Source organism: Salvelinus fontinalis, chromosome 29, assembly GCF_029448725.1.
Source record: "Salvelinus fontinalis isolate EN_2023a chromosome 29, ASM2944872v1, whole genome shotgun sequence".
Lineage (NCBI taxonomy): Eukaryota > Metazoa > Chordata > Actinopteri > Salmoniformes > Salmonidae > Salvelinus > Salvelinus fontinalis.
Window position 1 is genome coordinate 16410661 of NC_074693.1, and position 16567 is coordinate 16427227.

Sequence of the window (16567 nt, forward strand, 5' to 3'; positions counted from 1 at the left end):
CAAATTAAAGACAAACATCTTGTGAATCCAGCCAATATTTCCGTTTTTTTTAAGTGTTTTACAGCAAACACAATATAGCATTATATTAGCTTACTACAATAGCCTACCACACTACCACATTCATTCATCAAGGCACGTTAGCGATAGCAATAGGCACGTTAGCGATAGCGAATAAACCAGCAAAATATATTAATTTTCACTAACCTTCATAAACCTTCATCAGATGACAGTCCTATAACATCAGGTTATACATACACTTATGTTTTGTTCGAAAATGTGCATATTTAGAGCTGAAATCAGTGGTTATACATTGTGCTAATGTAGCATCTTTTTCCCAGAATGTGCGGATATTTTTATGACACTCAACTATTCTGACCAAATAACTATTCATAAACGTTACTAGAAAATACATGTTGCATAGGAAATGATAGATACACTAGTTCTTAATGCAATCGCTGTGTTAGAATTCAAAATATAACTGCATTACGATATGCAGTTTACGTTATGGCGAGAGCGTGCCCAAAACCTGGCCGCAAACTACTATTTCACATGTTCGACAGATATATGAAATAGCATCATAAAATGGGTCCTACTTTTGATGATCTTCCATCAGAATGTTGTACAAGGGGTCCTTTGTCCAGAACAATCGTTGTTTGGTTTTAGAATGTCCTCTTCTCCAGTCAATTAGCATGGAAAGCTAGCAAAGTAGCGCGAAGCTCTCTTTCCTGAACAAAGGCACACAACGCAACACGCCTAACGTCCCGAATAAATTTCAATAATCTAATAAAACTATATTGAAAAAACATACTTTACGATGATATTGTCACATTTATCAAATAAAATCAAATCCGGAAATATTAGTCGTCTATAACGACAGCTTTTCAGAAGGCAATACCAGGTCCCTTCTCGCGCGCTCCAGAAAACAGGAAACTGGTGACACGTCATGCCAAGAGCTTTCATTCGACCCCAGATCAAGTTATACACTCCATTTCTTCTCTCACTGCCTGTCGACATCTAGTGGAAGACGTATGAAGTGCATTGTTACGTTCCCCAGTTTCTGTGTTGTATTTGAGTGTGTGTGTTTCAGGAGATGGCTTCCTGGAAGCCTCCCCAACCAGCTGATTGGTCGACTCAATGGCTAATGGATGATTAGAGAGCTGACCCCGCCCCCTCGTCAAGATGCAGCTGTATCCAATTAGACTCCTGAAGCTATATAAAAGCCAGTGTTCTGTTCAGGAGGAGAGAAGATTGAATATTTTGGAGAGATTAGAGAGAGAGAGATTTTTTTCTGGAGAATTTGATTGTGATAAAGTCTTGGTTGTTTCTCAAAAAGATTTGGTATGTACTATGTAAGTTGTTGCTGAGGGAGCTGATTGGTTATGTCTGTTATGTGTTATAGCACGCACTGTTTTGATTATTGAAATTGTTTGTTGTTCTGTTTCATTTGTTCCCAGGGGGGAAGGAGAAGGCACTTTGGGAGTGCTTAGGCTAGAGGCCCGCGGGCATACATATACCCGTAGTATATTCAATGTCTAGGCACACTAGGTAAGACCTGGGCGGACCACCCCCTGTATTTTGGTTAGGGCACCAGGTGGTGCTAAGATAGGTAAGTAGTGGGTAGGCAGGTTAGATAGGAGAGGGGGAAGCTTTGATATTTACTTTCTTTGCTTTGGTTCCGTCCAGCCCCTTTTCCCCATATTACCGTTTAAGGAAATAAATCCTAGTAAACGGTAAATTCTGACTTTTGTCATCCTTACTCGCACCTACAGTCCATACCTCTTTCACTTCACAGGGAGTTGAGTTGAAGCAGGGTGTTGCGTTCCCTCTTCTCAGAGGCGTGCGTAACATGCATGTATACTAATAAATATCAAGGACATTTATAGGCAGGCCCTAGAACAGAGCATCGATTTCAGATTTTCCACTTCCTGTCAGGAAGTTTGCTGCAAAATGACTTACTCACAGATATAATTCAAACGGTTTTAGAAACTAGAGAGTGTTTTCTATCCAATAGTAATAATAATATGCATATTGTACGAGCAAGAATTGAGTACGAGGCCGTTTAAATTGGGCACGATTTTCCCCCAAAGTGAAAACAGCGCCCTCTGTCCTCAACAGGTTAAGTTCAAACAAGTCCCCTTTTTTGGGCAGGAGAGTCAGAGCCGCCCGATGGCAGCTCATCGGCAACTCTCCTACCCCCACGCACTCACGCAACAAGCAAAAGAAATCCAGTCCAATTATTCCCCAGGATTTTTTATAAAACTCTACTGGGAGGGCATCGACCCCCGGTACATAGCCGGGGGACATCTAGGTTATGCCTTTGCCAGTTCATGGGACAACAGGGGAATGTCCATTTCATCCCTCTGTGCCAGAGAGAGCTTAGGGAGTTCTGCAAACAAAACTTGAGCACACAGAGGATCACACAGTTCCTCTCTCTCTACCTCTCTCTCCCCCATTCCTCTACCTCTACCTCTCTCTACCTCTCTCTCCCATTCCTCTGTCTCCCATTTTCCATTCCATTCCACCCTACATCTCTCTATCTCTCGCTCTCCTTCTCTCTCTACCTCTATCTATCGATCTATCTCTATCTCTCATCCATTATTCTCTCTTGTCTGTTCTCTCCAGGGTTTCTTTCGTAAAGGTAATGTGTTACTGGAGATGGGTCGTCAGTCTGAAGCCCTGATCCAGTTTCACCGCTGTCTCAAACTACAGGCCGACTTCACTCCTGCCAAGAGCCAGATTAAAAAGGTCAGTAGCCATAGCCAACACTGACTGGCTCATTTACTGACTGGCTCATTTACTGACTGGCTCATTTACTGACTGGCTCATTTACTGACTGTTTACTACAGACTGGCTCATTTACTGACTGGCTCATTTACTGACTGTTTACCACTGACTGGCTCATTTACTGACTGTTTACCACTGACTGGCTCATTTACTGACTGTTTACCACTGACTGGCTCATTTACTGACTGTTTACCACTGACTGGCTCATTTACTGACTGTTTACCACTGACTGGCTCATTTACTGACTGTTTACCACAGACTGGCTCATTTACTGACTGTTTACCAATCACCGGTCCTGTTACTTACTGACTGTTTTTTCCCCACTGTCTGCCTGACTGTGCTTCACTGGCTCATTCAATCTCACTAGCTGAGTGTGTCATTGACTGCCTGGCTTAATGACTGTAAGGGGTCAGGTTCTAGGAATGGGTGGTATTTGCTGCTTCTAGGACTTTTTTTAAAGAATGGAATGCCTTTGAACAATGTTAGACAACCTAAACACGTACTGTATACTAAGTACAGCAGGGGTGGGCAATCATTTCAGCTCCAGGGCCACTTTGGGATTTCAAAATTCAGCGGAGGGCAGCACATTTTGTCCCAGACTGATTTGTTTGTCAAAAGCAATTTGTGGGCCAGAAAGGCCAGTTAATTGAAAATGTAAAGGTTCATTATAATGGATGGATTTATTGATCGATTTCCCCTGGTCAGATCCTGGAGGCGGAAGGCATGTCAGTTCCAGAGGAGGTCCCCCAGATCCTCCAGGTGGTCTCGGAGTACCTCAGAGACCCCTGCCCCCCCATCACAAGCCTCTTCCCCCCTGGACCCACACAAAGCCACACACACAGCCACGCCGAAAGCCTCCGATTCCCTCAGGAGGAGGGGGACAGGAGAGGAGACTCTGAGAATGGGTCAAAGGTGAAACATGGGACCAGTACTGAGTGCTGTCTCAGTCTCTGTCAGGCCGTGTCCTTCCTCCCTACAGCCGAGGATGATGAGGAGATGATGATGAGGAAGGAGGAGAGGCACAGCAGGGGTACATAGAACACACACACACACACACACACACACACACACACACACACACACACACACACACACACACACACTGGAAGAGAGAATAGACACATGTTGATGGTTGATAATGGTTCTATGTTGTCTCCCTCAGGAGGCTGCAGTCTGGAAAGAAGAGACTCTCTGAGTGTCCTCACTGTGTCTGACTTTGAATGTCCCCTCTGTATCAGGTTAGTAGTTTCCATAGATGGTACATCCTGTGGAGTCTTGTGGTACTGTGTTATTGTTGAGAAACGTGTGATGTACTCTGATTTTAGTGCTGTACCTCTACAGGTTGTTCTATGAGCCAGTGACCACTCCCTGTGGACATACCTTCTGTAGGACCTGCCTCGAGAGAAGCCTAGACCACAACCTCCGCTGCCCCCTCTGCAAACAGCCACTACAGGAGGTAACTACGGCCTACGTAACTACGGTGTCACGCCCTGACCATAGAGAGCCTTTTTATTCTCTATTTTGGTTAGGTCGTGGTGTGACATGGGTGGGTAATCTAGGTTGTTTTATTTCTATGTTTGCCTGGTCTGGTTCCCAATCAGAGGCAGCTGTTTAGCGTTTTCTCTGATTGGGGATCATATTTAGGCAGCCATTTCCCCACTGTTTTTTTTGTGGGATCTTGTTTTTGTTGTTGCCTGTGAACACTCCAGAACGTCACGTTTCGGTTATTCTTTATTGTTTTTGTGCGTTTCATTTAATAAATATGTGGAGCCCAGATCACGCTGCGCTTTGGTCCGAGTATGCTTCCAACGACGATCGTGACATACGGCCTACGTAAGTGTTGTCTAGGTAGCAGTGGTATATGTAACTAGTGTCTACATAAGTAGTCTACTTAACTACTGTGCCTTGCAAAATTATTCACATTTCATTGTTACAAAAGTATTCACATTTTATTGTGTTAAAGTGGGATTATAATGGATTTAATTGTTTTTTTTGTCAACAATCTACACAAAATAATGTGGAAGTTTTTTTGTTTTTGATAAATAAAAAAAGAATAACTAAAATATAGTTGTTGCATACTGTAAGTATTCCGCCGCTTTTAATCCTTTTAATTCTGTATTTGGTTAGGTCAGGGTGTGACTAGGGTGGGCAATCTATATTTTCTATTTCTTTGTTGGCCGGGTATGGTTCCCAATCAGAGGCAGCTGTCTATCGTTGTCTCTGATTGGGGATCATACTTAGGCACCTTTTTTACACCTGTAGTGTGTGGGAACTTGTTTTTGGTACTGTGCTGCTTAGCTGTACTAGACATTACGTTTTGTATTTGTTGTTTTTTCGGTGTTCATTGAATAAATTAAAATGTACGCCTACCACGCTGCACCTTGGTCCAATCCTTCCATCGACGAACGTAACACACTGAGTAACTGCCTCCTTATTTTCAAGCATGGTGGTGGCTGCATCATGATATGGATATGCTTGACATCGGCAAATACTTGGGAGTTTTTCAGGATAAAAAGGATGGATGGAGCTAAGCACAGGCAAAATCCTAGAGGAAAACCTGCTTCAGTCTGCTTTACACCAGAGACTGGGAGAGGAATTCACCTTCAGCAGGACAATGACCTAAAACACAAGGACAAATCTACACTGGAGTTACTTACCAAGAAGACAGTGATTGTTCCTGAGTGGCCAAGTTACAGTTTTGACTTAAATCTGCTTGAAAATCTATGGCAGACTTGAAAATTGCTGTCTAGCCATGATCTCAAACATCTTGACACAGCTTGAAGAATTTTGGAAAGAATCATGCTTAAATATTGCACAATTCAGGTGTGCAAAGCTCTTATAGAATTAACCAAGAAGACTCACAGCTGTAATTGATGCAAAGGTGTTTCTAACATGTATTGACTCAGGGAGCTGAATACAATATTTGAGTTATTTCAGTTCTATTAATCTTTTGAAAACATATTGTTCTTCCACTTTGACATTACAGAGTATTTTGTGTAGATTGTTGACAAAAAATTACAATGAAATCAATTCATGGGGTCTGAATCATTTTGCAAGGCACTCTTGTGATGTGACTATCTGTCACGATCGTCTTCGGGTGAAAGAGAGGACCAAGGCGCAGCGTGATATAAATACATCTTCTATTTATTTGAAGATGAAACGAACACTAATACAAACGTGAAGCTAACAAACAAAAGTGCAGACACAAGCTACTAATGTCAAACATAGACAATTACACACAACCTGTCTAATGCCTATGGCTGCCTTAAATATGGCTCCCAATCAGAGACAACGATAGACAGCTGTCTCTGATTGAGAACCAATCCAGGCAACCATAGACTTACATAAACACCTACACTGAACACAACCCCATGAACTCTACAAAACCCCCTAGACAATACAAACACCCTAGACTAGACAAAAACACAAACATCCCCCATGTCACACCCTGACCTAACTAAAATAATAAAGAAAACAAAGATAACTAAGGCCAGGGCGTGACACTATCCTTAATGTGATGACTGCTATTTATTGAATAATTAGCTACTATGTTTAATTATTACTCAATTAAATTCATCATGTAACATTTAACTTATTAGGAGTTTTGGGCACCACGGGAAAAGTTGTTTACCGAGTTCCTATCTCCTGACTTAAACTCTAAAGATTCATAAATATCTCTTACATCAATAACAGTTCATTATTACCTCATCAGTCTCATTCTGAACGTCGCATAATTATTGGATATCTGCACGAACCCTAACCTAAGTGATGAATCAGCTTTACACAAATTGGCTTAATTATTTATTTACTAACTAACTAAATCATCACACAGAATACGTAAACACACACAGTATAGGTTATTGATTACATACATAATACAATGACAACAGGTCCGTAGTGGACTAGTGAGGGGTAGGTAAGGAGAGGGACAACAGAGTCAACTTATCGTACATATATTTGGAAGCTACACTCACGGGAATATGAATACTTTGCACATGAACGACCGCTCATTCCGAAAAGAAATGCAATGTTTATATTTACGCATAGATGTCTTTGTCGTCTCTCTGTTGAACTTGATGGTTCTATGGGAAGTGGTTGGATGTAATTCTCTGGTTGTCCACCAGAGGTCACAATGTCCTTAGTTGTAGGCTTCTTCTGTCTTGGAGTTTATGTTAGAATAGATACCTCAGGTGTACCACGTGGTGGTGAGAGGGATCTGTCTCCCCTCTTATCTTTGGTCAAATGTCATAGATTTCTTTACATGCACAGCTGCAGACTGTGAATGTTTGCTCTAGTCTTTACCTTCACCCGTTGAGAGTTTCAGAGGGTCTTACCATTTTCAGCCGTGTAGCCACCGCTCCATGCTGTCTGGTCTTGTAGTTTTAACTATTTCAACGTGTGGGCCACAGCCTCATGTTCTCTGGTCTAATGTACATTTCGCTAGCGAGTCCTTTTAAGCACTCTGGTCTTGGCGGGCGTTCTCCCATGTTGACATGAACTCTAAGCTCACTTGGGCGTGGCTACTGACTGAGTACAAGTTTACATGAAACACAATTCTCAATAAGAAGGCTAAAATCACATTTCTATCTTTTCAAAAATAGTTTCATATTTAATCATAATTTTTTACAACATTTAGATGTACATCTGATATACAGTGTGAAAGCTCTTAAATTTCCGGTATAACGTCTTTCTGATAATTTTAATGACATCACAAAATAGACATTCATTTTCCATATTCCATCTCTCATCATCCCCAACATTCGGATGTTGAAATATATTGTCCCAGTGTCCATTGTTTGTTGTAGTTTTGGGCGGCAAACTCTTCATAAGACACAAAGACATTCCAATCCCCCCCACCGCTCTGTGTGAGAGAGAGCTCTGTAGAGCTGATCCACTGTACCCGGATCTTTGGCTCCTCAGAGGAGATTCATGATGATTGTATGTTCTACATAACTAGGGTCTTCATCTATGTACATAGTCTATTGGCTCAATCAGGAACACATTATATATAATTACGATGGAAGGTCTGCTTTGTACTGTTTTATGTTTATAACCCAAGGGGGATCACTTCAACTGGGGTAAATGTATTTGATACTTTTCTTCTCATTTAATGCTGAATCACTTTTTATTTCCTGTGTAGTACTTTAAGAGCAGGAAGTACAACCCCACAGTGCTGCTGCAGGAGATCATGTCCCGCCTCTTCCCCCTGGAGCTGGCTGAGAGGAAGCAGGTCCACGAGACTGAGATGGCCGAACTCTCCAAGTGAGTCCTGTCGCTGACGCACTGTAACCAAGGGTAAACGGGGGTCGATGTCGAACCCTCCCGGTTTGTTCTAGAGTCTCAGTGAACTTTAGCCTGGCACTCAAACTGATTTCTCTACGTTTCCCCTTTGTGGGTGCAGCGTTCAGTCTGGTTTAACCAGTCTACCGAAAGTGGCCCTTACCTGTAAAACGAGCTTTGGAACTATTTCTTAATGCCTGAAAGAAATGAGAGACAAACGTGAAAATGTTGATGAACTATCATATGATCGCCAGAATGAGTTGGCAACCGTAATGGTAACCGTGGCAACAGGCATCAGGCTCCTCATACAGGAAAGAGTAAAAGACTGTATGACCGTGAGATCATTGGCAAGTCACCGCACACAGCAACAACACCAGCTGCTGGAGAACAGCGACACAGAAAAGAGACATGGACTTTAGTATTTTCAAAATACACACCTTCTTAACCCTACTGTTACCCTGATATATCTCTCTCTCAATTCAATTTCAATTTAAGAGCTTTATTGGCATGGGAAACATATGCTAACATTGCCAAAGCAAGTGAAGTAGATAATAAACAATAAATCTCTCTCTCGCTCTCTCTATATCATCTCTGTCTCTCTCTCTGTCTCTCTCTGTCTCTCTCTCTGTCTCTCGCTCTCTCTGCATCCTCTCTGTCAATCTCTGCATTCTGTCTCTTTGCATCCTCTCTGTTTCTCTCTGTTCATCTCCCTACATCCAACAGTCTAACTAAGGACATCCCTATATTTGTGTGTGCGGTGGCGTACCCGGGCGTGTCCTGTCCTCTCCACATCTTCGAGCCTCGTTACCGCCTCATGATGAGACGATGCATGGAGACGGGCACCAGGAAGTTTGGCATGTGCAGCTACGAACATGGAAAAGGGTGGGTGGTGGATGTATACAATCTGAAAATACTGGTATGAAAATTAACTGTGTCTTGACTGCGTGTGACCCTGTGTGTGTCTGACTGCGTGTGACCCTGTGTGTGTCTGACTGCGTGTGACCCTGTGTGTGTCTGACTGCGTGTGACCCTGTGTGTGTCTGACTGCGTGTGACCCTGTGTGTGTCTGACTGCGTGTGACCCTGCGTGTGACCCTGCGTGTGACCCTGTGTGTGACCCCGTGTGTGTGTCTGACTGTGTGTGTGTCTGACTGTGTGTGTGTCTGACTGTGTGTGACCCTGTGTGTGTCTGACTGTGTCTGACTGTGTCTGACTGTGTCTGACTGTGTCTGACTGTGTCTGACTGTGTGTGACTGTGTGTGTGTGACTGTGTGTGTGTGACTCTGTGTGTGTCTGACTCTGTGTGTGTCTGACGCTTGTTTCCCTTTTTACACACTGTGCTGAGTCACACTGTGCTGAGTCACTGTGCTGGGGATCTGATTTGTCTTTCACATGAACCTTTCAGCAGGTTCCAACAACTCTGTGTGTCTGACTCTGTGTGTGTCTGACTCTGTGTGTGTCTGACTCTGTGTGTGTCTGACTCTGTGTGTGTCTGACTCTGTGTGTGTCTGACTCTGTGTGTGTCTGACTCTGTGTGTGTCTGACTCTGTGTGTGTCTGACTCTGTGTGTGTCTGACTCTCTGTGTGTGTCTGACTCTCTGTGTGTGTGTGTGTGTGTCCTCCAGATTTGCAGACTACGGCTGTATGCTGGAGATCCATAGCCTAGAGGTGTTGCCTGACGGTCGCTCCTATGTGGACTGTGTGGGTGGAAGTCGCTTCAGGGTCCTAAAGAGAGGACAGAGAGATGGATACCACACCGCTGATATAGAATACATGGAGGACCACAAGGTAATTACCACAGGTTGTTCTAACCTACTCCTGGCCCTGGATGACCCCTGTGAAGGCAGAGTTTTGGTTCAACTTACCACTCCTGAGGAAGGTTACAAATGCTATTTTATTAGCTAGTTCTTCAGTGAGTGTTCCACTGGTACTTTGCCTGTTTCCAAGCAACAGTTTGTCAAGGCAATGTTCAGCGCCCTAGTGGGTATATCTCAGGAGAGCATGGGAGGGAGGGATCGTGGGGAAGGGAGAGAGGGAATATTAGACTAGATATTAGACAATAAGTGAGTTCTGGTCTGGAAGGGGTAGGTGATAGGCAGGTCCATGTGTGAGAGAGATGAATCTAATAAAGACTAAAGAGTTTGTTTCTTTATTTAAAGGCGTGAACAGAATTATTTGTACTGTGTGTATTTTTCATAGAGAATCTCCTATGTTCCTAGGCTGAGGGGTCAGAGTTGGAGCTGTTGCAGAGCCTCCATGACAGTGTGTATGAGCAGGCCCAGGACTGGTACACACGCCTCAACACACGCCTCAGAGAACAGATCAGCAGACAGTATGGAACCATGCCTGACAAGGACAACAACATACAGGTACACACACACTTAGACAGACCTTGCCTATCACCTACCACTCCCAGACCATCTAGTGTCTAACATCATCTCTCCCTGTCTCTCTCTCTCCCTGTCTCCCTTCTCTCCCTGTTTCTCTCTCTCCCTTCTCTCCCTGTTTCTCTCTCTCTCTTCCTCTCTCTCTCCCTTTTCTCCCTGTCGCTCTCTCTCCCTTCTCTCTGTCTCTCAATGTTCCTTCTCTCCCTGTCTCTCTCCCTCAGGCCTCCAATAACGGTCCAGCATGGTGTTGGTGGTTGTTGTCAGTTCTCCAGCTGGACCCTGCCTACCAGACCACTGTGCTGTCTCTGCCCTCCCTCAAAGATCGCCTGGGACACCTGCGCATCGTTCTGGAATACTTCTCCCAGAGCTAGAGAAGAGGAGTATGAAGGAGAGAGAGGGATACTTGGTTTACACAATACAGAAATACACACAAACGCACATCCACTAATATAGTACACACACACACTAATATATTACACACATACACACAAGCAGAAAGAGTTTTATCACTTACATAAATACCATATTGAATTGCTGGTGAAAGAGAGGAGCTTTAAGTTTTGGGAGAAAAATAACTCAATATACTTACAAATTACTATATCATGTCTTGACTGTCCAGCTCGCTAATAATCACTTAAATTAAAGCTAGACAGTCAGGGAGTATCGTAAATTCCCAAAACGATGGATAGAGGACTTTCTCTTGCAAATTTTAACGGCGAGGAAATAATCAATATTCATTGCAGCCCTCCGTAACTCGTTGAAGACCAAATGCAGCCCCCAGGGCAAAATTAGTTTGACCCCCATGCAGTAGAGGGTTGACCTCAACCTGTTATGATTCATACCAAAGGATGTAAACCTGGTGTTAATGTCTCAGACAACCACTAGGTGTCCCTGTTCTCACTCCTGTTTCCCCTATCAGCCAAGCATAAAGAACACTGCCTTTCGCCATGGCAACTGACCTGCACTCATGATGTAACCAGCCATGTCATAATCAGATGATCTGATTAGTCTGACTCCTATGGCTCTAAAGTGCTTGATGAAATGCTATTAAAGGAGAGATGAGATGATAGCGGGATAGAGAAAGAGTGACACAGAGATCGCTCAGTCTTACAGAGCTGAAAACAACTTGATTTCCTGGATAATGCACAGTATGCTATTAAAGAGTTTGGGTTAATGTTATTGATAGTTCAAAATAATCATGTTGTCTTTTTGGGGGGGTTCTTTAAAACCTTGGCAAGCTCCCATATTGTGACAAACACAATGAGCAGCCATTTGGTGTCTAACAATCGGCCACTAAAATAGGATCATAAATTCTTTATTTTATTACTAGCACTATAGTATAATTGCTATTGCCGCTACTATATATTTCCTGCAATGAAGCATCGTTACTAATATTGAATAGGATGTCATATTAGTGTGTTATTGCAATAATGATTTATTATGAAACATTGAAACATAAAAAGGCTCCGCCTGGGTGAAAATCGTAATATTTCGGAGTAATGTGAATTAAAAGCTGCTATTGGCTGACTTCTGTCTCTGTAGTGTTGATGAAGATCTATTGAACAGGTCACATCCCAAATTGGCACCTTATTCCCTTCATAGTGCACTACATTTGACCAGGGCCTCTATAGGACTCTGGTGAAAAGTAGTGCACTATATAGGGAATAGTTGGGATGCAGCCCAGGTGTTAAATAAGAGAGATGAGGTGGAAAGAGGAACTTTACATACACCTTAGTCAAATGCATTTAAACTCAGTTTTTCACAATTCCTGACATTTAATCCAAGTAAAAATTCCCTGTTTTAGGTCAGTTAGGATCACCACTTTATTTTAAGAAAGTGAAATGTCAGAATAATAGTAGAGACTGATTTATTTCGGCTTTTATTTATTTAATCCCATTCCCAGTGGGTCAGAAATTTACATGCCCTCAATTAATATTTGGTAGCATTGCCTTTAAATTGTTTAACTTGGGCCAAATGTTTCGGATAGCCTTCCACAAGCTTCCCAAAATAAGTTGGGTGAATTTTGACCCATTCCTCCTGACAGAGCTGGTGTAACTGAGTCAGGTTTTTAGGCCTTCTTGCTCGCACATGCTTTTTCAGTTCTGCCCACAAATTTTCTATGGGACTGAGGTCAGGGCTTTGTGATGGCCACTCCAATACCTTGACATTGTTGTCCTTAAGCCATTTTGCCACAACTTTGGAAATATGCTTGGGGTCATTGTCCATTTGGAAGACCCATTTGCAACCAAGCAATATATCCACATAATTTTCTCTTTCTCATGATGCCATCTATTTTGTGAAGTGCACCAGTCCCTCCTGCAGCAAAGCACCCCCACAACATGATGCTGCCACCCCCATGCTTCACGGTTGGAATGGTGTTCTTCAGCTTGCAAGCATCCCCCTTTTTCCTCCAAACATAACGATGGTCATTATGGCCAAACAGTTGTATTTTTGTTTCACCAGACCAGAGGACATTTCTCCAAAAAGTACGATCTTTGTCCCCATGTGCAGTTGCAAACCGTAGTCTGGCTTTTTTATGCCGGTTTTGGAGCAGTGGCTTCTTCCTTGCTGAGCGGCCTTTCAGGTTATGTCGATATAGGACCATTTTACAGTGGATATATATACTTTCGTACCTGTTTCCTCCAGCATCTTCACAAGGTCCTTTGCTGTTGTTCTGGGATGGATTTGCACTTTTCGCACAAAAGTACATTAATTTCTAGGAGACAGAACGCGTCTCCTTCCTGAGCGGTATGACGGCTGCGTGGTCCCATGGTGTTTATACTTGCGTACTATTGTTTGTACAGATGAACGTGGTACCTTCAGACATTTGGAAATTGCTCCCAAGGATGAACCAGACTTGTGGAGGTCCACATTTTTTTTCTGAGGTCTTGGCTGATTTATTTTATTTTCCCATGATGTCAAGCAAAGAGGCACTGAGTTTGAAGGTAGGCCTGGAAATACATCCACAGGTACACCTCCAATTGACTGAAATTATGTCAATTAGCCTATCAGAAGCTTCTAAAGCCATGACATCATCCAAGCTGTTTAAAGGCACAGTGAACTTAGTGTATGTAAACTTCTGACCCAGTGGAATTGTGATACAGTGAATTATAAGTGAAATTATCTGTCTAAACCTATTGTTGGAAAAAGTACTTGTGCCATGCACAAAGTAGATGTCCTAACCAACTTGCCAAAACTGTAGTTTGTTAACAAGAAATTTGTGGAGTGGTTGAAAAATTAGGTTTAATGACTCCAACCTAAAGTGTATGTAAACTTCTGACTTCAACTGTATGTACTGTATGTGTTTAGTACCATTGTCCACAGGCGTATGTACTGTATGTGCCTCGACACATACCTGTCTCGGAACTCTACAGACAATTCCTTCAACCTCATGGCTTGGTTTTTTCTCTGACATGCGCTGTCAACTGTGGGACCTTTCTATAGAGAGGTGTGTACCTTTCCAAATCATGTCCAATCAATATAATTTACCACAGGTGGACTCCAATCAAGTTGTAGAAACATTCAAGGATGATCAATGGAAACAGGATGCACATGAGCTCAATTTCGAGTCTCATAGCAAAGGGTCTGAATACTTATGTAAATAATGTATTTCTGTTTTTTATTTGTAATACATTTGAAAAACTCTAAAAAACAGTTTTTGCTTTGTCATTATGGGGTATTGTGTGTAGATTGAGGATGTATTTAAAATAAAAAAAAACATTTTTAGAATAAGGCTGTAACATAACAAAATGTGGAAAAAGTCAAGGTGTCTAAATACTTCCGGAAGGTACTGTACAGATCACTACCCACACAGAACCTTAGAGCCAACAGGTTCTGACCTACACACCAGCTTTCTGAAAACATGCAATACAGCAACGACCATGAGGTCCAATGTACGCCTAGAACCCACCCTAATGTGCAGACTGGACTACTACAGATCAGTGGCTGTCAGACATGCACACAAGTATATAAGTCTTTAGCTGATTGTTTGTCGCTTTAAACCAAAAAAACTTGAGTTCCGATCATAAAAACATTGATCACTTTACACTTCGGCCATCTTGAATTCCCCTAACTGATTCAACAAGAAGAGACTTTGATCAGGGACAGGTAATAGTCTACGTTGTTTATCCTCATAGTTGATTATGACTTACTGTTCGCTATCTGTTCTCATGTATCAGGGCTTTATTCAGGAACCTGACTTTACTGTCAACAATTGGGTGTAAATTGATTACAGTTGATTTCTCATTGGAGAGGTCGGCTTCTATTCTTTCACAGTACAATAGATGTCCTGTTTCTTCATTTTCTTCTGATCCTTTTTAATAAATGTTTTAACGTTCAGTGGCGTATGTGCACACAGACAGGTGTTTTGGCTTCTGTTCCACACTACGTTGCTTCATGCTAAGTAGCTAGCACATTAGTGTGGATATTGGATCAGAACCAATGATTATTTGAGGGTGCATAAGGACACTGTAGTCATCACCAGAGATTTCAGAGGTAGTTTGTGTTTCTTCTCTGGCCAGTGTAGTTCTTTATCTAATGTGATATATAGACATTAAATGGTAGAGAAAGGTTTTGGCCATGGAAGCCATTCTAGCCTGCTAGACCACTGTCTAAACCAGGGGTGTCAAACTCATTCCACGGAGGGCCTAGTGTCTGCAGGTTTTTGTTTTTTCCTTTCAATAAAGCCCTAGACAACCAGGTGTGGGGAGTTCCTAACTAATTAGTGATGTTAATTCATCAATCAAGTACAAGGGTGGAGCGAAAACCCGCAGACACTCGGCCCTCCGTGGAATGAGTTTGACACCTGTGGTCTAAACAGTTGATATTAATAACCCAGTGCTCTGCTGTGTACAAGCCCCCTGGCAACCGATGATGAATCATCATAAAATACCTGAATGATTTATTTGCTTCCGTTATCCTTGGATGATGACTTTTTAAAAGTTGATATTATAAATAAAGTTATTCAAATGAAGGTGTATGTTGTTTTTTTGTTGTAAATTTGATTGATTAATTGTTTAATTGAGTGACATGTTGATGATTTTATGATTGGTAATCATACGTTACCAGGAAACCCTTGGAGGAGAGACATCCTGGCAGAAATGGTTAAGTGGCATCAACTGGTGTAAACTGGAAAATCTAGCCTGGAGGACATTGGTCAATGGCCTGTGCTCTTGATAGGAGCCAACGACTTAAGTCAAGTAAGTCCATCCTACATTTATTGATCTATCAGGATGTGAAGTTATTATGGACTTCAGATCTACTGTATATACAAAACATTAGGAGCACCTGCTCTTTCCATGACATAGACCAGGGGTGTCAAACTCATTCCACGGAGGGCCTAGTGTCTGCAGGTTTTTGGTTTTTCCTTTCAATAAAGCCCTAGACAACCAGGTGTGGGGAGTTCCTAACTAATTAGTGATGTTAATTCATCAATCAAGTATAAGGGAGGAGCGAAAACCCGCAGACACTCGCCCCCCGTGGAATGAGTTTGACACCTGTGACATAGACTGACCAGGTGAATCCAGGTGAAAGCTATGATCCCTTATTGATGTCACTTGTTAAATCCACTTCAATCAGTGTAGATGAAGGGGAGGAGACAGGTTAAAGAAGGATTTTTAAGCCTTGAGACAATTGAGACATGGATTGTGTATGTGCGCCATGCAGAATGTGAATAGGTAAGACCAAAAATGTAAGTACCTTTTGAACGGGGTATGGTAGTAGGTGCCAGACGCGCTGGTTTGAGAGTGTCAAGAACTGCAACACTGCTGGGTTATCACACTCAACAGATTCCTGTGTGTATCAAGAATAGTCCACCACCCAAAGGACATCCAGCCAACTTGACACAACTGTGGGAAGCATTGGAGTCAACATGGGCCAGAATCCCTGTGGAACGCATTCGACACCTTGTAGAGTCCATGCTCTGATGAATAGAGGCGGTTCTGTTCTGAGGGCAAAAGGGGGAAGGGCGGGATACACAATATTAGGAAGGTGTTCTTAATGTTTTGTACACTCCAGTGTATAACCTCTGTAGCTCATTTGGTAGAGCATGGTGCTTGCAACGCTAGGATAGTGGGTTCAATTCCTGGGACCACGCATATGCATGTTAAAACGTCCTTT

The 16567-nt window shown here is 42.5% G+C and overlaps 1 protein-coding gene across 1 annotated transcript in view; it reads left to right on the top strand.

The window, feature by feature from the left end:
* The window catches only part of LOC129827483 (LON peptidase N-terminal domain and RING finger protein 1-like), a 32863-nt gene extending 17441 nt beyond the window's left edge, over positions 1 to 15422 (top strand). The window contains exons 3-11 of the mRNA XM_055888381.1: positions 2623 to 2745; positions 3490 to 3814; positions 3947 to 4022; positions 4126 to 4240; positions 7925 to 8046; positions 8788 to 8946; positions 9689 to 9851; positions 10283 to 10432; positions 10672 to 15422. Coding sequence (XP_055744356.1) covers positions 2623 to 2745; positions 3490 to 3814; positions 3947 to 4022; positions 4126 to 4240; positions 7925 to 8046; positions 8788 to 8946; positions 9689 to 9851; positions 10283 to 10432; positions 10672 to 10821 — 1383 coding nt within the window. The 3' untranslated portion in view covers positions 10822 to 15422. The remainder of the gene's footprint in view (positions 1 to 2622; positions 2746 to 3489; positions 3815 to 3946; positions 4023 to 4125; positions 4241 to 7924; positions 8047 to 8787; positions 8947 to 9688; positions 9852 to 10282; positions 10433 to 10671) is intronic.
* The last annotated feature ends 1145 nt before the right edge of the window (positions 15423 to 16567 follow it).